This window comes from Uloborus diversus, unplaced genomic scaffold (assembly GCF_026930045.1).
Source record: "Uloborus diversus isolate 005 unplaced genomic scaffold, Udiv.v.3.1 scaffold_364, whole genome shotgun sequence".
Lineage (NCBI taxonomy): Eukaryota > Metazoa > Arthropoda > Arachnida > Araneae > Uloboridae > Uloborus > Uloborus diversus.
The window spans coordinates 34,142-54,330 of NW_026558532.1; the positions used below are offsets into that span (position 1 = coordinate 34,142).

At 35.3% G+C, this 20,189-nt stretch overlaps 1 protein-coding gene across 1 annotated transcript; it reads right to left on the minus strand.

Annotated features, from left to right (window-relative positions):
• Nucleotides 1–3,512: 3,512 nt before the first annotated feature.
• LOC129233377 (acidic phospholipase A2 CM-II-like) lies at nucleotides 3,513–19,005 on the minus strand. Its single transcript, XM_054867413.1, has 4 exons — nucleotides 18,900–19,005; nucleotides 12,902–13,085; nucleotides 8,749–8,858; nucleotides 3,513–3,764 (listed from the first exon to the last, which is right to left on the minus strand). The coding sequence occupies exons 1-4, from the start codon at nucleotides 18,970–18,972 to the stop codon at nucleotides 3,595–3,597; spliced, it is 537 nt and encodes a 178-aa protein (XP_054723388.1). The 5' UTR covers nucleotides 18,973–19,005; the 3' UTR covers nucleotides 3,513–3,594.
• Nucleotides 19,006–20,189: the final 1,184 nt, after the last annotated feature.

Below are 20,189 nucleotides of genomic sequence, written 5' to 3' on the forward strand. Positions count from 1 at the left end.
TAGATTGCAGGAAATAATGCCAGGTTTCAGTGGCGGCAATTCGAGAGGAGCTGGCAACTCCACCCCCCCCCCCATTTTTTATGGTTCATTTATTTATTTGATTTTTCAATTTAGAAACCAAAACTAGAAACTATAGAAAAAGCAGAAATGTCAAAATTTTCAGAACATAATTACTTGTTTTACAATTTATGTGTTCATTTGTTTAGATATTAGTAAACCAATTGTTCTACCATACTAGAGTAATGAAATTATTACCAAGTGTTTCTGACATCTCAAAATACTTTGGGGTAAATAACGTACCGTATTTTCGGGAATAAGCGCCACGGTACATACAAGAAAAGTAAAAAAATTGCCGGTGCGGCGCATATAACGGGTGCGGCGAATACAGTGTTTTTTTTTTTCAAGTTAAAAAAATCGGAAAATGCTGCTAACAGATGGCACCACATCGTTTGCTTTCATTTCGCGGAAATCCCTCGCCCTTAGGCGACAAGTAAAGCAAAGAGGGGGAGGGAAGGTGAGTCAGCGATTGCGCATGTTTCACCGAGGAGAGAAATGCTGATCCACGTGCACGAGCAAGCCTTATCGCGGCGGAGCGAAGGGGTCAGGAATGGTCAGGAAATCCTTCGACCTTCGCGACAAGTAAAGCAAAGAGGGGGAGGGAAGGTGAGTCAGCGATTGCACGTGTTTCGCTGAAGAGAGTTGATACGCGTGGGCAAGCAAGCCTTATCGCGTCGGAGCGAAGGGGTCAGGGAGAGGAGACAGCAAAAGTAAGTAAGAGAGAGAGATGAATGTCCATCAGTGTGTAAAGGGAATTTACCACCTCTCTCACGAAAATAGGTTGCTTGGTCAAGCAACCTAATGGGAAACTTGTCTCCTAGCTCTCATTTTATTATTCACTCACATCGTCGTGTTGCATCTTTTGCTGCCGTTCGTGCGTTCTTGGCTTATCTTTTTTTACGAATTTTTTTAGAGTTGCTTTTGAAATGGCTCCTTAGCAATTGAAAAGTTATACTGCAGCCTTTAAGTTTAAGGTTATAAAGGCAGAAGCAATTGGAAATCGTTTTGCTGCCAGAGTTTGGCACTGACGAGATGCGTTTGCCGTTGGAAATCGGAAAAATTAACCATCGAAAGTGATGACCAATCGATTAATGCCGAAGGCAAAAAGTGAAAAATGGGGATTTTTTAAAATATTTCTTTATCGTTAATTAAAAATACTAACGAGAAATAAAAAAACATTTTTTATTTACATGTAATCCAGCTTTCTTACTACTGATTGTGCTTTTAAGTTGTTTAATGCTGAGTGCGCGCTTATGGAAGGTGCGGCGCTTACACCGGGTGCGGCGCATACATTAAAAAACTTTTTTTTCCTTGAGAATATATTACGATGCGGCGCTTACACCGGGTGCGGCGCTTATTCCCGAAAATACGGTAAGTCTAATTCATGTCTAAGTGTTTCTTCGAGGAAAGTTATTGCGTACATAATTCATCAAAATCATCGTACATCAATTACATGAGTGGTTGGCTCTCAAAACCAGCCCTAGCAGAATTTCGTACCTTTATTTTTTCCCTTTTTTGAGCAATCACGATTGCTTATTGCTTTCATTTAACTGTTTTGATGTGCTATCATTTTATTTTCCCGCCAGCACCCTCTGCAGCATCACCGTCGACCGGCTCCTCACGATGCTGCTCCTATAGCGAAAACCGTTTCCAGGTTGCATCCATATCCTACACACACGCGCGCATAAATACACAACTACACGCACGCACACACACACACACACGCGCACACACACACACGCACATACACACACACGCATACATACAGACACCTACACATACACACAACTACCCACACACTCATGCCTGCACACACACACAAACACATATGCCTACATACACATACACATTCCCTCTCTCCTACCACAAACACTTATACACACAACTACCCACACACTCATACCTGCACACAGACACAAACACACACGCCTACATACACACACACACACTCGTGATTGCGAAAAAACATAATTTGAATTCCAGATGTCAAAATTCAAATTAATTATTATTTTTTTTTTCATTTTTTTGCTGCCGCTAAAGGTCATATTGCTTTTAGTTGCCGTTTTTTCCCTCCTCCCCCACTTTTAGTTTCAATCGCCGCCTCTGCCAGGTTTTGATATGAACACCAAAGTAGTCTCAATCTTTCAAGTCAAGAATACCAGGAAAAGCAACGACGTTTAAAATTGCTAATCTAGTTAAAACTTAACCAGAGAGGTGCAGTCTCACAGACCGCTCAAACCCTCACAGACCCTATTTCAATTTCAGTCTGATTGAATGGTTTTTCCCAATAGCTTTTTGTTTTGTGACCTTGAACACCTCCCTTGCTTATCAGTATCTTTAGGCAAGTACATCTGGTTTGAATTTCATTGCATTCATTAGAAGCGGTCTGTGAGACCGCACCTCCCCTTCAGTGTTACAATTTTCGGCAATAGTAGACATCGCTCTTAACGTTAAAATCGCGGATATAGGTTAATTTATTACACCTGCGTTATGCCGAATAGATGCAAAATATTCTAGATGAGGTTGAGAGTTGTTTGAGATGTTCACAAACGCTACGCAACGATGTTATAGAGACAATGAAGGCTGAATTATTTCTCGAAATACAACGCAAAAATAATGTTTCCGTTACGTGATATAATCAATTACTGGTACTAAAATGTTCTGTGTATATTAAAGAACAACAATGAAATCATTAACAAATAATTCATTCATTTTTATTACGAGCAGTTAGTAATTTACTGCAGCATATGTTTTTCTCGAAAAATCTCGAGCGAAATTTCCTTGGTATATTTCGATTCAAAATTCAAAAATGAAAATTTTCCCCCGTGCTAATAAAAGTTCAAAGAGCATCTAAGAGAAATTACAGGAATGTATTTTAATTACACGATTTTTAAAAAAAATTCTAAATGGAGCGGTCTCTGAGACCTCACGTCCCCTGTTACGTCCTACTTTATCACCTCAACTGTTACGAGTTAACATTATTGATTCATAGCGTTCTTGGTCCAAGCAGTATCTGCAACGCAATTTTTGATTATTTGCTTATTGCCGTGTTTTTTTTTTTTTTTTAGACCGTATAAAATTTCATTAACAAAGCTAAAGTGCTAAGGAAAATCATACAGAAATCAATACATTGCCATGAACTTCAGTATTTTCATGCATCAATTTCTTGCAGTCAAAACTGCAGTTTTCAGTGAACAGTTGTATTTCTTCATTATCATTTGAAATTAATAAAAATAAAACAGACTTTTATTCCGTCACAAATACATTACGCTTTTTAACCAAATAGTCAAACATAGTAAACAAAAATGTCCAAGTATTTCATTTGGCGACGATGATTTTATGCCATATTGCTCGTGTAATCATGGGGGGATTCATGATTTCAAGCAAGCATTCTAGCTGCATTACTGTCTGCACTGTTCGATTGCACAGCTTTTTATATATCAATGCAGTTGGCATTCAACACTCAATAAAAACAGTTCGTGTATCAGATGTGGCCACAATTGTAGACTGGTTGTAAGATGCATTTCTTCATGGACATCAGGTAAATGACGCAAGGATGTTGGCGATGGCAATGAACGGATTTGACCAGCAAACGGCTTTCTTCTGTGGACAAGAAGAATGGCTGATACACTTGGCGAACACTCTGTCGCATTCACACAACTGGAAGGCGCAACGGTTGAAGACTGCATTGGCGTAATTTCCTCCAGCTGAGAAAGAAGTATGAGAAAATTTTGAATTAAAATTTCTTCAAAAAGTTTATTTTTAATTTATTACAATGAACTTCTTTAAAAAAAAAAAGACTAAGCGACATTTTTTTCTGCTACTGTTAGCTAAAACGAATTAAGCAAAATACAAAGGGTGGTTGCACATTTTTAGATCGATTTCGATGTAGGATTAACGACAAGAAAATATTTTCGAGAAGGGAAAGCTGGCAACAGTTTATAATTAGCAATTATTTACTATTGTTTGCTACATTAAAATTTTTTATTTGGGCTTATTTGGGCTTTTGATCGGGCCGTGGTAGCCCGATCGGTGTCGGATTCGGGGCGAGAGGGTCCTGAGTTCGAGCTTCGATGGTCGAAGATCCACCGTCGTCATTAAAGGGGACTGGGCGACGTTAAATATGCTCGTGGTCTCAATGTCCTCCAAGTGAAACGATACCTCTGGGGGTGCTAGCACCAGGTAGCTATTAGCTCCTGATCTAGTTCTAAATTCTCATTAACTTTTCGATTCGGTGATAGTGCTGCCATCTATCGGTATAAAAAAATAATGGAGGCAAGGCACTTAGTATGCAGTCCTCGACATAAATGCAGTTGTAGTCAGTTGTGACTCGGAATCGAATCGAATCGAAAATTTTTGATTTTTCTAATTGTCGCATGTAAACGAGCGCTGAATAGAAGGATACGTTTTCTACAGAAAATCCGGTCGATCAGCTTTTCTATATGGAAAGAAGACTCCAAATGAATACCCGAAGGAGGTACGTACTGTTTTAAATATTTCCAAAGTGAGATCACTGGTAAGAAGGAAAATTCTACCGATGCAGAAATCAATCTCTAAACCCTTTTGTAGCAACAGTAAATAAAATAATAAATCGAAATTTACAACTTAAAACAAAACAGCTAACAAAAGTAATGTTCTCTATCTTTCTCTTCAAGAATATCAACGAGCGAATATCCGCGATTTTATTAACAATCAGGAACATGTATTTTCGCAGTAAAAAGCAGATACCAATGGCTGTTTTTTTGTCGAAAAATTGAAAACTTAAATTCAGTTTGGTTTTATTTATTTATTTATTTATTGTGCTTTCTTCATCATACATACACTTGTTCTATATTGATGTGTAAGTTCTATTGTGTGAAAATACAAAACATTTTAACTGTACTGTATATATTTTCATTGTTTGCAGAAAGTATTATGAATCAATACAGCTAAGTTTTTGAGGAAGGACCCTTTTTACCTATTTGTCCCTCATTTTACTCTTTTTGCGATTTATTCGAGACTTTTATTGTCCGCGGCACTCGTGCCATTCTATTCTGTGAATAATCGGGAGTTTACTGTCGGTTCATTTACCATCGCAAGGGAAGAGTAAAAATGTCCAATCTTTAATTCGAGAATGTAAATAATAACATATTCCTGAACAGTCCCCTGATGTATTTTTTATGGACTATTGTGCTTTTGATCAGTTGAAAGAGCTCTCTCTAAAAGTAAACCCAATGACATTGATACTTACGAAAGTTGTGGAACAGGATAGTCAAACGACACCTCTAGAAAAGTCATGAAAGCTCTACTATCATGGAAATCAAGGTATAGATTTATAGACCAGAAACAAGATCAAATTAAGCATTACAAAATGTAATTTTTACATTTCAAGCATTAAAAAAAATGCTCCAAAATCGTCTTAAAAGTGTGTAAACACCTTCCATATAACAGAGAATAAGAAAGCACAGTAAAAAAAAAAAAAAAAACCATATTAACGTTAGTTCAAAATTTATTCATTAAATCATTTTTGCGTTTATTCACGATCTTTTGAAGTGTTCTCAACCTAAGTGTCGTTCAAAGATACAATCTTTCCTTATTTTAGCGATCACTAACTTATTACATTACGGCTGTTTAGCAAAGCTTTTAAGCTGATAAACTGGTGATACTAGACTACTGGTGCTACTAGCTGGCTCCAATTGTTAAAAAACCATAAACAGAACAAAAGTTACAAACATTTCATGTGGTTAAACATACCATCTAATCGTAACGCTCTACTACATTGCTATGACATGATGAAATGAACGGGAAACATAACACTTATTTTAATTGTAATCTCAAGTACGCATTGGTTTTTCTCAGGTGCTTGAAATGAGTTAGTTCCCTTTACCTTTCCACATCTTGGTACAAGAATGGACCATTAAATTAAAAAAAAAGGAAAGAAAGGGAGGGGGGGGGCGACGTCAAAGTTCAACTTTAGAATATGTTTTCAGACTTTACACGCTTAAAATATGTAATAATATTTATATCCAACCAGAAGATTTCTTTAGTGAAGAATGAATTATTAGTGAACATTCTAAGAAACGATCAAAACATTTACTAATCCCTTCTTCCCTAATTAAAGCTACCGACTATGAATAGAAACTACTACTGTGTATTTAAAGGATGCAAAATCTCAAACACCATCTGAAATTTGTTTGATTTCATTAGTAATCATTCTAATTCCAACTTTTTTTTTTTTTTTTTTTTTGGAATCAATCACATCTGGCTAGGTAGAGAAATTGCTACTTTAAGTGTGCAGAATCTTGAAACACGTTCAGAAGTGCTGAACTTTGGCCGAAGTTTCAGCCAAGAATTTTGCTTGAAACTTTTTAATAAGTTTTCGGTTATGGAGAAGCAGTATATTTTCTGATAAATTGTATGGTTTTGCTATTGTGATGAAAAACGATTTAGCAGACAGGACTTCAATGTCCGAGTTTCCGATACAAATAATATTTGAAATATTAACAATGTAGTTGCCGAGTTTGATCATAACAAGTTACTTCTTGGTAATCAAGATTTTTCTTCAATGCTAAATTCAGATATTAAAATGTAGAAGGGTTCTTAAAAACAAAACAAAACAAAAACTATTCAACTTATTTTGAGATAATTATCACATAAGTATGTAACATGAATAAGGAAATTACTTTTGATTTTTGGATTTTACACTTTGTCATTTTAATGTTGAACTGCACTAACTTCAAAACCTTTGAAACATTAAACTCTTATGATTCACTTATTTTGTTGATCTTCTTAAACAATGAATGTATGTGTTACCAAAGTTGGGGAATGTCGACTTTCACCGGTGATGCACCGAAAATATTAGGACTTACGTCGATGTCTTTGGTATGTGAAGGTTGATATCCACCGGATAATGCCGACATTAATCAGATCTCGGACTTTCACTGTAACATGTGCATGGAAAATGTTTACTCTTAAGTACAATTAGTTAAAACCATAAAAACAACGTCAAAATTGCATAAATATCAATAAGAATTACAAACACGTTTTAGCGTTACAAAGAACAGTTTTTCAGAGCTGGTAAAAAAACGCATAGATGAAAAGATACCCGACAGAATCAAAGATCTTTTGGATTTACGACAAAAATCTCGGTTTTTACGACAGTGTTTCGCTTTTTTTCGAATTTCTATTCCTGCATGAACTTATTAAAAAAAATATTTTTTGCATTCAAAAAATTGTTTCTAGTTAACCTTAGACATGTGATGTCTGTAATACTTATTATACTTCAGGTAGTTTTAAAGATGTTTTAGTGATTTTAATGAATAAATGTTTGCGTTTTTTAAAGGCATGAGGCTTGAAACTTCGTCCTTGCCAGTTAACTGTTAATAGTTTCTATACTTATTATTCCCAGAAAAATATATACATCGCTTAATAATCCATATTTCTGTGCCTAGTGTTATATATTAAAGCTACGATTTTTTTTCCAAAATATAAAATGCAGAGAAATACGAAAGATTTTAACTGCTTTTTCTAGAGTGAAAGAAAAATCAGTCGGCTCATGTGTGTATTAAAATTAGGTTGCATGTTAGCAACCCGTCTTAAATTTTTATTGACGAACGAAATAGTGTAGAGTAGCCCTTGAATACCTTAAGGTTAACAAGAAGTTGGCAACCACATCCCCTTGGAAAATTTGCAATGTATTTTCCTATACACAGAAGTGGTATAATAACGGTAAGACTAGGAAATAAATATGAATTAATCAAACATTAAGGGAATTTAGTAGCTCCCAAATGGCAAAACTCAATGAAATCCATTTCTCAATTCTTTGCTCAGAATGTCGCTTAACACTTTTAGGACTATTTAGAAAAGTTTGAAGAAACCTGATCTGATATCAGTGTAGTAAAAAGGATTTCAAATACTTAAACTGCACTGATTTTCTAATAGTTTTGTATTCTTTAAACACTGTTTTCTCAGTTTTATCTTTTTTACTATTATTTTATTTTTACAAAATCGCAAAATGTAAAACACTAAAACTTTAAGGCAGATTCATCAAAGAACTTGAAAATTCTTTGTGAGTTCAATAACAATCTGCTTAACAGAATTAAGGATCGGTTCTCTATACCTTCCAGAGATTAAATATTTAAAAGGAAGCAGGAGTAGAAATCATGTTCTTTTATACGTCTAATCATCTATGTAAACTTTTTGATTCTTTTGACAACTTTTTAATTTCTTTTAAAAACTAATTCATTACTTGCAAAATTTATCCCCAAAAGTGCACATCAGAGTACACTGTTGTGAGTGTAAAAAAAAAAAAAAATGTTGATTACAAAATAACGGAATTTCAAATTCCTCAATTAAAAAAAGCAAACAAATTTTAAATTTTCAAATGATTTTTTCTTTGTTTGTCATGCGATAATTGCTATTTAATAATTACTTTCAGTAATATGAACATGACATACGTGTAAATCTTTAAAAATGAAAAAAAAAAGTACCAATTCCCTTTTAACATTATTAATTTTGGTCAAATATTCAATCAGCCAAATAAGTCGTTTTAAATTTGATTTATTGTTATGCAACAAGTAATGTAGCCACCGGGAAAAAAATTTAGTGAGCACCGCGTTATTGACGTAAAAATGATGATCTTTCTTTAATGGTACCTTATCAACATAATATTTATTTCTGGATAGCTAATATTATGGAATATGATATACTCACTACATTGTGCGTTACCACGACCTCTGCAAAGCCAAGCATATCTAATTATGTATAGCATAAAGGGGGGACATGCCAGGCGGGAGTAGCACCAATCATGGCTCAGACAGCAACTGAAAACAAAGCAAACATTAATTGGCGAAGCAGTGTCTAACTCAAAATAATACTACCCTGGGCAGGTAAAAGGCAGTATCTACAATTGAGACAGTGTAGTGGAAAGGGCTACAAAAGGCAGTGCAAAGGGATGTAAGTTTCAAGATTAAAAATTTGGAAATAACCAGTACAAATGGTAGGTGAACCTCTCCTCTGTCTTGGGGCAAGAGATGGTACGAGTAGTCCTGGTAGGTGCTGTTATACAGCATGATTTAGAAGAACCTTTCAATGAAAGTCTACCTAGGACTGCATCTTTAAACGCGTTTTATTCAAAACTTGAAAATGTCCAATCACACCCTTTGGCACTCACTGCCTTAATTGTTTTTTTTTTCTTTTATTTACTAATTTCATCATTTTTCTTATTTTTTGCATTTTGGCATCTACTTTACTTTAGTTTTTTTTGTGCAAACATGCCCAAATTATCCACTTTTATCATAATATAATCGAACCCGCTTAATGGAATAGCCATTTGCCATAAAAAAGTATTCTAATAAGCGGGATATTCCATTAACCGGGATCAAAATCACTAGTTACAACGGTTTGGTACAATGGAAATTTATTATATTAAGCGCAATATTCTTTTAACCGATATTCTAAAGAGCGGGCTTGACTGTATTGGATTTTCTTCAAGGGATACGAGGACAATAGCAACATGTTTATTTGATTTTCACTGAAAATAAAGATTGAAAAGAAGTTCAAATCTCAAAATTTTAATGGTGTTTTAAGGGGTGGGGGGAATCAAACGCGCGATTCTTCTAGTGACTCTGTAACCCATTATTGGTTATACTTTCAACGGCAGAATATCTTTCTGCGTTCCTGAATTTTTGGACTATTAGTGTAAACACGTATTTACTAATGGGAAGTTTTAATTTTTTAAAAAAAATTCATAGAATGGAGCATCATATAGTTCAAATAGAATAGTAATTGTCTAACATTATCTTACATATTAATCTACATTTGAAATGGCATATAATTCAAAAGAGTTTTGTATCGTAAAATAACTGTTTCGTAAAAACCACATGACTACTGTTCTTTTCCAAAACGCCCAGTTCCCGTGGTTACGCTGTATTTAAGCAAAATACGTTACAAAGAACCTTTTGGTGATAATGACTCAATTTTGTTAAAAAGTTCAGATAAGGCATCGGAACTTAGCATGGCAGTGTTATAGGGTCCCGAATTCTCAGTGTCTTTAAACATATCGCACCCCGGCCACAGAAGTGACACAACTCAAAAGTTTGAAAAAGCGAACCATTCTTTTGATTTGAAATCTAAATTCAGTGCTCGACAACTCACAAAGTTTGTTTAGATAACTGTTGCTTGGTGACGAATAAACGATATAACCAATGGCGACATATCATTAACTTAGTATTTCAGAACTAAGGACGGAACCAAGGGAATGGCGGTGTGGGCGATTGGCACTCCCATGAGGGACTCTGCATTGGTAATTTTTCCGAACTGAAGTCCTAAAATGAAAGTGTAGGCCATCTTTGTTAACGTTAAGGAAATGAAAGGGGTTCGAATCTCCCTTCCGGAAAGTTATCGAAATTAAAGTTTCAAAAAGGCAATTTGTACCTTGTAAGAGGTAAGGTAAACAACAGCTCCCTCCTTCAAAGATTTCCGGATCCACTCTGCATAACATAGAAGAAAACTTTCAAACTTCTAAGTTTTTAGACAATCATTTAGACTAAGAAAACGGATCGGTATTTTTTTTAGTTGCGTCACTTTTTTTTGCTGGGAGCCTTATGAGTCTTCTTTACTAAATAAATTCTTTCATGGACTAGTTTTCTAATTATTCTCATCATTAGTCGCGAGAATGTTCATTAAAAATGAGACTTGGTTCATTAAAGTTAGACTAACTCACTGGCCATTGAAAAAGTCAAGTTCTTTTAGAAATAGAACTTCAATCATTTAGGTAGACTTAGGTTCGAAAATCTTTTTCGTATGAACAGGAAGGAAAGTCCTTGCACTTAAAAGAAAAGATATTTAAGAATTTTCTTACCTTTTGTCTAAAATGTTACATAATTTGGGATTAGTCTTTCCACTCTTTATTCATTTCTTTAAAATTTGACATTTGTAATGAGTATCCAACTGTTTTTAACATTTCGTAATCAAAAACTGTTGAAATTGAAGCTCTAAACTACAACTTTTTTTTAATTACATCAACAATTTACGCAAAAGTTTTAGATATCATCAGAGTTGGTATCAAAAACATTATCGAAAGTATTGACGTAGTTTCTTAGTTCTGGTATTTTGAGGTTTCATTACTTTCTCAAGAGCAATATAAAGCAAATTTCAAGCTGATGATGGCCCTAATGCACGTAGTTGCTGTTGTGAAAGAAGTTGGAATTGGTCTTATTGGAAAACGTAGCAAATGATAAAATGCGATAATCAAAGACAAATCTAAATGGATGTCATCACTCGCACCTAAATGTCTTAAATTAAACATATCAAGGAAATGGTAATCCTAGTAATTTGTGAAATAGGTCAATGATAAGGAGTAAAGATAATACTAGATTTGAGCATTATGGTTACTTTTAGCTGTCAATATAACAGCTCTTTAGATTACTATTGCGTGAACATTTGGCGAACTGAATATTTACCGTTCAGCCAAATGATTTTCTAAGAGTGATACTCCTCCCAATTTTCGTTAAACACAGGTTATTTAATTTCACTGTTGTAGTGTCCAGCACCCCAACAGAGACATTTCTCGACCCCTCTCTCCTGGTCGCACGATTACTTCAGCCTGGTGCTTGGGTGCGGAGGAGCGAAGGGATGTTTGGGGAGAGAGATGACTGAGGTCTGAGAGAGAGCAGCGGTGTTGTGCGCTGGCTCTGACCGGTAGTTGATCTGTTTCATGTTGTGCGTTATGCTTTATGCTGATTCTTGTGTATATATTGTACAGAAAATTAGTGAATGTGTGTAAATAAAAGCTCTTAAAATTAATCAGACGAGTTCACTAAATCTTCAACGAACCAAAGCGGATAAAGGGCAAGCTAAGCCCTGCACTCGCTACAACTGTGTTAGAGATTCACTGTGTATTTCCTCCCCCCTCTTCGTTCGTAATCACAAGATTCGCTTTCATTCTTGCAGCGTGGTTTTACAGAGGACGCGCAAGTTCTTTTGGGGCCCAAGGTAGTGTGGTCATTTATAAACCAAAATCTTGGCCAAAGGGTCGTGAGCTTTATTCTGATGATCAGGCAAAGACCCTCCTCTACGCTAATGGTTTTTGATACACGTTTTGAATTTGTCGTGGTCACATTGTCCTCTATGTTCCCATTGCAGAGCAATGCTTATGAGGGTGCTGGATCAGGAGGTGCTCGGCTTATTGTGTGAATCACAAAGACTGAGCTGTCTCCAGAGAGCCACCTAACTGGCAAACTAGCACTACAGTTGGTGTGGAAGAGCGTGGGGTGTCAAGTCCATCCTTATAATTAATTGATCTGTGTCTGAATAGCGGGAAAAGCATTTAAAATTAGAAATAATTAATTTTCTTAAAAAATCGAACGTTTAAAGGCCCTAGGTTAGTTTTTTAAGTGGAAAAAAAAGGTGGATTGAGTCAATAAATTGATTGTGAATTTGACTTGTGTACTGGAACAAATTATGTGTCTGAAACTGATATAAAAAATGAAATGAAACAAAAGATGTTTTCAAGGAAGTTCATCGTTATATTTGTCCTACAGCGGGAATATTAAGGCTTAGAGAAAAAGGAGGTTGCACCATTTTTACAAATTTTAAATTAGGTTCACATTCTGGTCTAAAAAAAGGAATTTCACCTTTTGATACAAGAAAGAGATAGTCCCGGTTGCTTTTTCAAGTCAAAGACATGTCAAGCATGCAAGGAAATTATATTTCATGAAATTAAAACATTCAAAAATTTCATTTTTTTTTATTTCCTAAAACCGTAAAAAAATGGAAAAATAATGCCTCATTTAGCTGCTTTCTCTTCAATTATGCGTTTTACTGCAGTTTTGATTTCCATATGAATAAGGAAACACCACATTACTTATCAATAAAATCCACGGGGCTTCCAGCGCCTCTGAATCCGCAGAAGCATCCGTATCTTCGGTAACGGAGAGGGTCGCAACCTGTTTGGCATTGAATCATGTGACCTAATTGAAAAACGCTTCTTGTGTCTTCAGTTTCAGATAGGTACCTCACGTTGGATAGACTCGCATTCCATTCTGAAACTAAAACCAAAGCAAGTTATTTACGACAGAAATAGCAAACATCATAAACTGGCAATGTTTTCAGATGCGGGTTCTCTGACTTCCACACTCTTTCCAATGGCACCTAAGATAATTTTAAATTTGCAATTTTAGGACTTCACTTTAGAAAAACTTTCGAGAAAAGCCATGTAACCTCTCTTTCTGCTCTCATCTAACCAAAAAAATAATTATTAAAAAAGAACAAAAAACCCCGACTGTGGAAAAACTAAAAACACTAAAAAGAAAAAAATATAAACCCAGTAGTTTAGAATATTACTTAGTACTACTGAATAACTTCACCATTGCAATAGTTTTATAATCGATACACACATAAGACAAATCATAAATTGAAAAGCAGAATAGAAGGATCAACAGTCGGGGCCCATTTAAATTTTACGGGGTTCCTTGATTGGTTAAAAAGGAATGGGCCCCGACTGTTGATCCTTCCAGTCTGCTTTTGAATTTATAATTTGTCTTATGTGTGTATCGATTATAAAACCATTGCAATGGTGAAGTCATTCAGTAGTACTAAACAACATTTTAAACTACTGGATTAATATTTTTTTCTTTTTAGTCTTTTCAGTTTTTCCGCAGCAGAGTTTTTTGTTTTTATTCAATAATTATTTTTTATTTCACTCTTTTTTAGTCTTTTTAAGTTAATTTTCATTGAGTTATTATGATTATAAGATGGTTTTTGTCTTTCGTGTCAACTTTTCAAACTACAGGATACCCTCAGAAGTCATACAAATTATGCATATAAGGTAAAAAAAGTAAAAACTCACCAAATGCAGTTTACAATAAACAATTTTATTCATACAAAGACTTTAATAGTTACCGCAAATAAAATTGTGTATTTATACATATTAAAGTAAAAGTTTTCACGTATAGTTTTTCTGGAGTGTTTAATCCGCGGACATTCTCGCTTGATGCCCCAGCAACAGTCAGTCATTATATACGCATCCAATCTACCTTGATATCGTGTCTCCATGACCTCCAAAACTTGGTGAAATCGATCACTCTGTAAATCACTGACTGCAACAAGATTTTTCGGAAAGTTTGTAAAGATGGCTATGTAAACGAGCTGATGTGTGCATCACATGACTTCCTTTTACTCCACTTGAATGTCATTTTCTCATTATTGGCAGTTTTGATGCGATTAAATAGTTTACTCTCTAAATATCACCAACAGTGGCCAAATTGAAGTCAGATTTGAAAAAAAAAATAAATAAATAAATAAATAAATTTAAAAAAAAAAAAGAAAAATTAATTTGAATTTTGACATCTTGAATTCAAATTATGTTTTTCGCAATCACGAGTGTGTGTATGTAGGCATGTGTGTTTGTGTGTGTGTGGGGGGTGTTTGTGTGTACGGGGTATGTGTGTTTGTGTCTGTGTGCTGGCATAAGTGTGGGGGGATATGTGTATGTGTGTGTGTATGTATGCGTATGTGTATGTCGGCATATGTGTTTGTGTTTGTGTGCAGGCATGAATGTGTGGGTAGTTGTGTGTATGTGTGTGTATGAATGCGTGTGTGTTTGTGTGTGTATGTGTTTGTGTGTGTATGTGTTTGTGTGTGTATGTGTTTGTGTGTGTAGGTGTATGTGTGTGTAGGTGTATAGGTGTATGTGTTTGTGTGTGTGTATGTGCGCGTGTGTGTGTGTAGTTGTGTATGTATGCGCGTGTGTGTAGGACATGGATGCAACCTGGAGACGGCTTTCGCTATAGGTGCAGCATCGTGAGGAGCCCGCCTGTCCACGGTGATGGTGCAGAGGGTGACGGTGGGAAAATAAAATGATAGGACATCAAAAACAGTCAAATGAAAGCAATAAGCAATCGTGATTGCTCAAAAAAAAATCGCCAAATTTGTCGCCAATTTGGCGATAAAACTTGGCGACCAAAAGCTATGGGCGACCCAAAGGCGACCTATGAGCAGACACGTCCCTTATAACCTTATATAGAATGTTTTTCAGTGAATGAAAAAGTTTGCTATCTTTGACGAAAATAAATTTCAGAAAGTAATATAGGGATGAAAAGCGTTACCACTAATTGTTGTGATTGCAAAAAAAAAAAAAAAAGGAAGAGAAAAGAAAAAGGTCCAGAGTGGGATTCGATCGTGCTATCTCTGGAGCACAAAATCGCGCCTTAACCGACTAGGCTAGCGGCGCGGCGGCTCGACAGCGAGACATTTTAAATTCATAAGGCGCCTAGGAGATTCCATTGCGACTTTAAATCGATTTTTTTCATAATTTTCTGAGTATTGCGTCGTATTACTTTAACTACGTAAGGTACTAGGGGTCCTCTTTCACCACAAAAAAAAAAAATGACGCAAATCTCCGACCCCACGGTCGTGCCGTCTCCTTGTAAGACTTATAAACTTTGCAAATATACACTGATGGCCTTTGAGGAAAGGTCCTACAGATTTTGTTGCAGGGGCCCAAAATTTGTAGATCCGGGCCTCGATCCATGCTCATTTCTGCGAAGAGTAGTCACATTCTCATAAGTTGTAGAGAAAAAACTTGACGTGGTAGAAGAAAACAAAATACAGTTTTGAAATCAGCAAGCCTAGTTATCTATAAAACTCTATAAAACAGCTCAAAAAACCAAACTCAACAGTAATTATTTTGCAAATTGTTCCCCAGTATAATCTTAAAATACAAAAAAAAAAAGAATAAATATTCCCATACTTGTGTACTAATGAAAAATGTATTAACAAAAATAAAACAATAAGTAGATATACTTTACGTAAATCTAATAATGTTCTCAGAAAAATTGTACAAATCATATCCAACACTTTTAAATTTTGTTTAACAATTTTAATAATTTCCGCCTCCTTTTCGCGTAATTTGTGATTGATTCACGATTTATATAGGCATGATAAAGTATAAAACGTTTATATAAGTAATTTATGAAGGATTTAAAAATATTTGACCACTCCTTGTAACATAATAGACAAATAAGAGTGGACAAATAAGCCTCAAAAGTGGTTTTAATGATCAAGAAAAAATAAAACTACAGAGAAATCATAAAATGAAATAACAATTCCAACTCATTCGCTCCGCAGTTTCAAGAAACAGTCCTTTTTGTTATAATTCTTTTTATAAATGTAACAGAGTGGACATTCTCAACTTTTAAATTAGCTATCAGAAAAAACCCCCCTCACCTTGCTTGTTGACTGTAGAATTCAAGAAGTAGTTAACTAAGCACGTAAGTTATACTACTTAGTATTTTTAAAGATACTCTCCGATTTAATATTATGTGTTTTATCTTCGAAATGTATGTAATTGAGTGGCACATAGAAAATGTTGGTGAGTCATTAATAAAAATCATTTTTTTTTTTCGAAAAAATTCGTTTTTCCCTTAACTTGTGCTGTAACTTTATTTTTGTGTGGTATAACTGATCATTTATATTGTTGTTGTACCTCAGCACAATCCTAAATCAGATTTTAACTACTACAGTAAAACCGTACAACTTTAGACCGTGTTGCAACTGTAGACCATTGAAGGAATCTGGTAGTTTGTGCCATGTAGTGGCCGTTGGAGCAAAGCTAAAGTCTTCTTTACTAATAATAAAGCTGAAAGTCTCTCTGTCCGGAGGATGTCTGTAGGATGTCTGTGACGCGCATAGCACCTAGACCGTTCGGCCGATTTTCATGAAATTTGGCACAAAGTTAGTTTGTAGCAGGGGGGTGTGCACCTCGAAGCGCTTTTTCAAAAATTCGATGTGGTTCTTTTTCTATTACAATTTTAAGAACAAAAAAAATCATAAGATGGACGAGTAATTTAGGAAATTATCATAACGTGGAACCCGTAACATGAGCACAAGCCAATTGGCGAGATACGAAATTATCATAACGTGGAACCATAACATGGGTACAAGTCAATTGGCGAGAAAATTCACCATACATTTGTAAATATACAGGCGAACCAAAAGACCTTTTAATTTTTCTATTACGGGCAAAGCCGTGCGGGTACCACTAGTTAAAAAAAAATCAGTAGGTTCGCAAGTGTTGTCCAGCGAGGTTCATGTTGTTTACCCCAAGCTCCAGTGTTATCATTCTCGTGGTAACATTCATTTGTGTTGGGAGGATTTTTGAAATTTTTGCTTCAGCTCTCAAAGTTTCATTCGAAACCTATATTTGCTGATTGAATTCTCCGAAGGTAAGTTTATTACTTAGGTATTTAAGATGATTTAGCCTTATCGGCGAATCCGTTGCTTTGATTACTTGTCGTTTCGAAGTAAACAAAATACGGGAATTCGAGTTACAACTTTAGACCACCCATTTTTATTATCGTTTGTCAATATTTTGTGAACAATTTTGTATTGTCTTGAGTAGTTTTTTAGTTTTCGGGATTTCTTTGGTTTTAGACACGAATCCAGGGGAAAAAAAGAAGAAGATAGAGACGGCCGTACTTACATTAACTATTCGCCTGAACTGATGGAAAAGGTGATCCAAGAAATCAGGAGCAACCAAATTTAACAAGAAAGGCAAAAAAAGGGTAAAATTTTGGTGTTGGCCTCATTCCCCTGCTGTCATTTGGTACAAAAAAAAAAAAAAAAAAAAAAATATTGCGACATTAAAGAAATCTACTCAATTGCGACAAAATTTGTATCACATCCGTGTAAAAAAAAATGATAAACAAAAAATGCCTATGTAAAAAAAAAAAATCCAGGAGAAGGTACCCACGAATTGCTTTTCATACTATTTAACATTCATATACATATATCGGAATAAAATATTGTAATTTTCACAATTGATTTTATTTAAGAGAACCTGAAATTGACTCAATGTTTAAAAAAATTTGTAAATCGGAAAAAGTGAGTACATTTTTTTTTAATTTTTTGCAGTGTACGGGATTGGAACAGAATGATCTATGCATTATAACTTTAAACCGGGGCGGTTTAGCGGGGCATATGAAGGAAAATATGAGGTGGTCAAAAGTTGTCACCACCATGTACAAACTTTATACCACTATACAAAAAAAAATCCCCTCCCTTTGTGCATAATTTAGATTTTTTCGAGGCGTCACTCCACAACTGAGATGTATGGTAGTGTATAGTTAAATTCTCAACCTTTTTTGGCAAAGATTAATGAAATTATGAAGAGAAATACACATAAAGTGGTCTAAAGTTGTACGGTTTTACGGTAATGATTCGAAGCTGGGACGCGTAATCTTCTTCTTACTCTTAAGCAAAATGTTTTTGAAGCTTTTATAAATTACTTATGCATTGACAAGTGATACTTGATTAAACATAATTAAATGGAGAATCAATAAAAAAATTATTAATTGCTGGTAATTATGAACTTTGATTAAAAATATTCAAGTGCCTCGAGTATTATTCGTACCATATTCACGACAACGACCCATCACAAAATGGTCTCATACTCGATAAACGTCAAATAAAAATTAGTCACGGTCGTGCTACAATATTTTTGAAACTGTTTACTAATGCAGAAGTTCCATCGAAAAGGGAAAGGGGGGGGGGGGTCACTACGCCTTGCAGTTTTTAAAGGGGGGCAAGTCCGTGTTTTTAATGGTAATTTTTTTGGGAGTTTTTAGGGAACACTCTATAGTATTTAGAGGGAGTGTCATCGCTCTTTAGGGGGTGGGGCACCCCTGACTACTGCATTGACTGAAGACTACCTAAATAGTCCTAAAAAATGACTGGCTTAAGAATACATTTAGACTCTTCTGAACACAAAACCACATTAGAAAAAAAAAAGCAAATCGAATCAATCAAAAGATTTTAAAGCAGTAACACACATCACAAACCCTTTCAGCTAAACAAATTCTTACCTTCTTCATCTGCATTTGCAAAAGCACAAAAAATTCCCAGAGCTGTCCATAAGAGTAAGAAATGTGGTCGCATAACTGGACCACATTGCTGACGGGAATGCCTTCCTTTTCAGGAAGATACAAACGTGCACTTCCTCCGGTGGGATGCTATCTCAAGACAGCGGAAAAAACTCCTCAAGCGTACGCTCACGCAACCCGAGAGAAACAATAAACTAGGGAACATATTTCTTGCTTCCTTTGGACGTCCTTTGTCTTCTACTCGAGTCTATGAAGATTTGTGTTAAATGCTGGTATTTACCGCGATAAAATGAGGATCAACATGCATAGCATTTTCTTTTCAAAACTGGGAGGCTGGATCCCCGGACAAACAAATTATTGTGTTTTTTCCGCGTTTATAAGTTTCAGGTGAATTGTAAATGATTACTTTTGTAGTAGCGATGTGTAGAGATAAATGTAGAGCGATAGAAAACAACGTACGATGAATGATAAGTGATTATTGTGGAAGCGTAGAGTGATGAAAAACAATGCACGAATGTACGATAAATAGTAAATGATTATTGTGGAAAGTGTGGAGTGATGAAAAGCAATGCATAAGTATATTGCCGTGAGCAGGTAAAAGGCAGTAAATGCAATTTTTTCATTTTTGTCATCTGTTGTACGTTAGCTTTATTGTACAAGCTTGCTTATTTATTTTCCGCTGAAAAAAAATCGCGGAAAAACGTCTAATTGCAGCATTTCCCATTGTTAGTACTGAATTCAACACACTCAAAACACTCAACTCCCTCCATATCTCAAAAACTTATTTCTGCAAATACTGCCGTTCACCTGCCTACGGCAGTATACGATGAATCGCAAATGATTATTGTGGAAAGTGTACAGTGATGAAAAGCACTGCACAAGTATGCGATGGATCGTATAAATTATTATAGTGGAAAGCGTCCAGTGATGAAAAACAATGCAGAAATATACGATGAATCGTAAATGATTATTGCGGAATTTGTGGAGTAATGAAAAATTGCGCACTAAAAGGAGCGATAAAGATATCGATTGCGATGTATTGTAAATAACTGATTTTGCCACGCTTAGAGTGATGAAGAACAATCAGCTCAAGAAAGCATACATTTCCGAGGATCTGCAAATGATTATTACGGTGGCAAGTGTGGAGTAAGATTGCTTTTGATGGGAAGAGAAGATTGATGAAAAACAACGCATTAAGGCAGAAATTTTGGATAAATTGCAAATGATTTCTTTTTTGACAAATGATGAGTGATGAAACGCTACGCACTTTGC

Excerpts from the sequence above, each read along its gene's own strand:
- LOC129233377 (XM_054867413.1), bottom strand. The coding sequence starts at position 18,972 with ATGCGACCACATTTCTTACTCTTATGGACAGCTCTGGGAATTTTTTGT. Across the intron at positions 13,086-18,899 it reads TGCAAATGCAGATGAAGAAG|TTTCAGAATGGAATGCGAGT; the intron begins GTAAGAATTTGT and ends CTTTGGTTTTAG. Across the intron at positions 3,765-8,748 it reads TCGTGGTAACGCACAATGTA|CTGGAGGAAATTACGCCAAT; the intron begins GTGAGTATATCA and ends CTTCTTTCTCAG.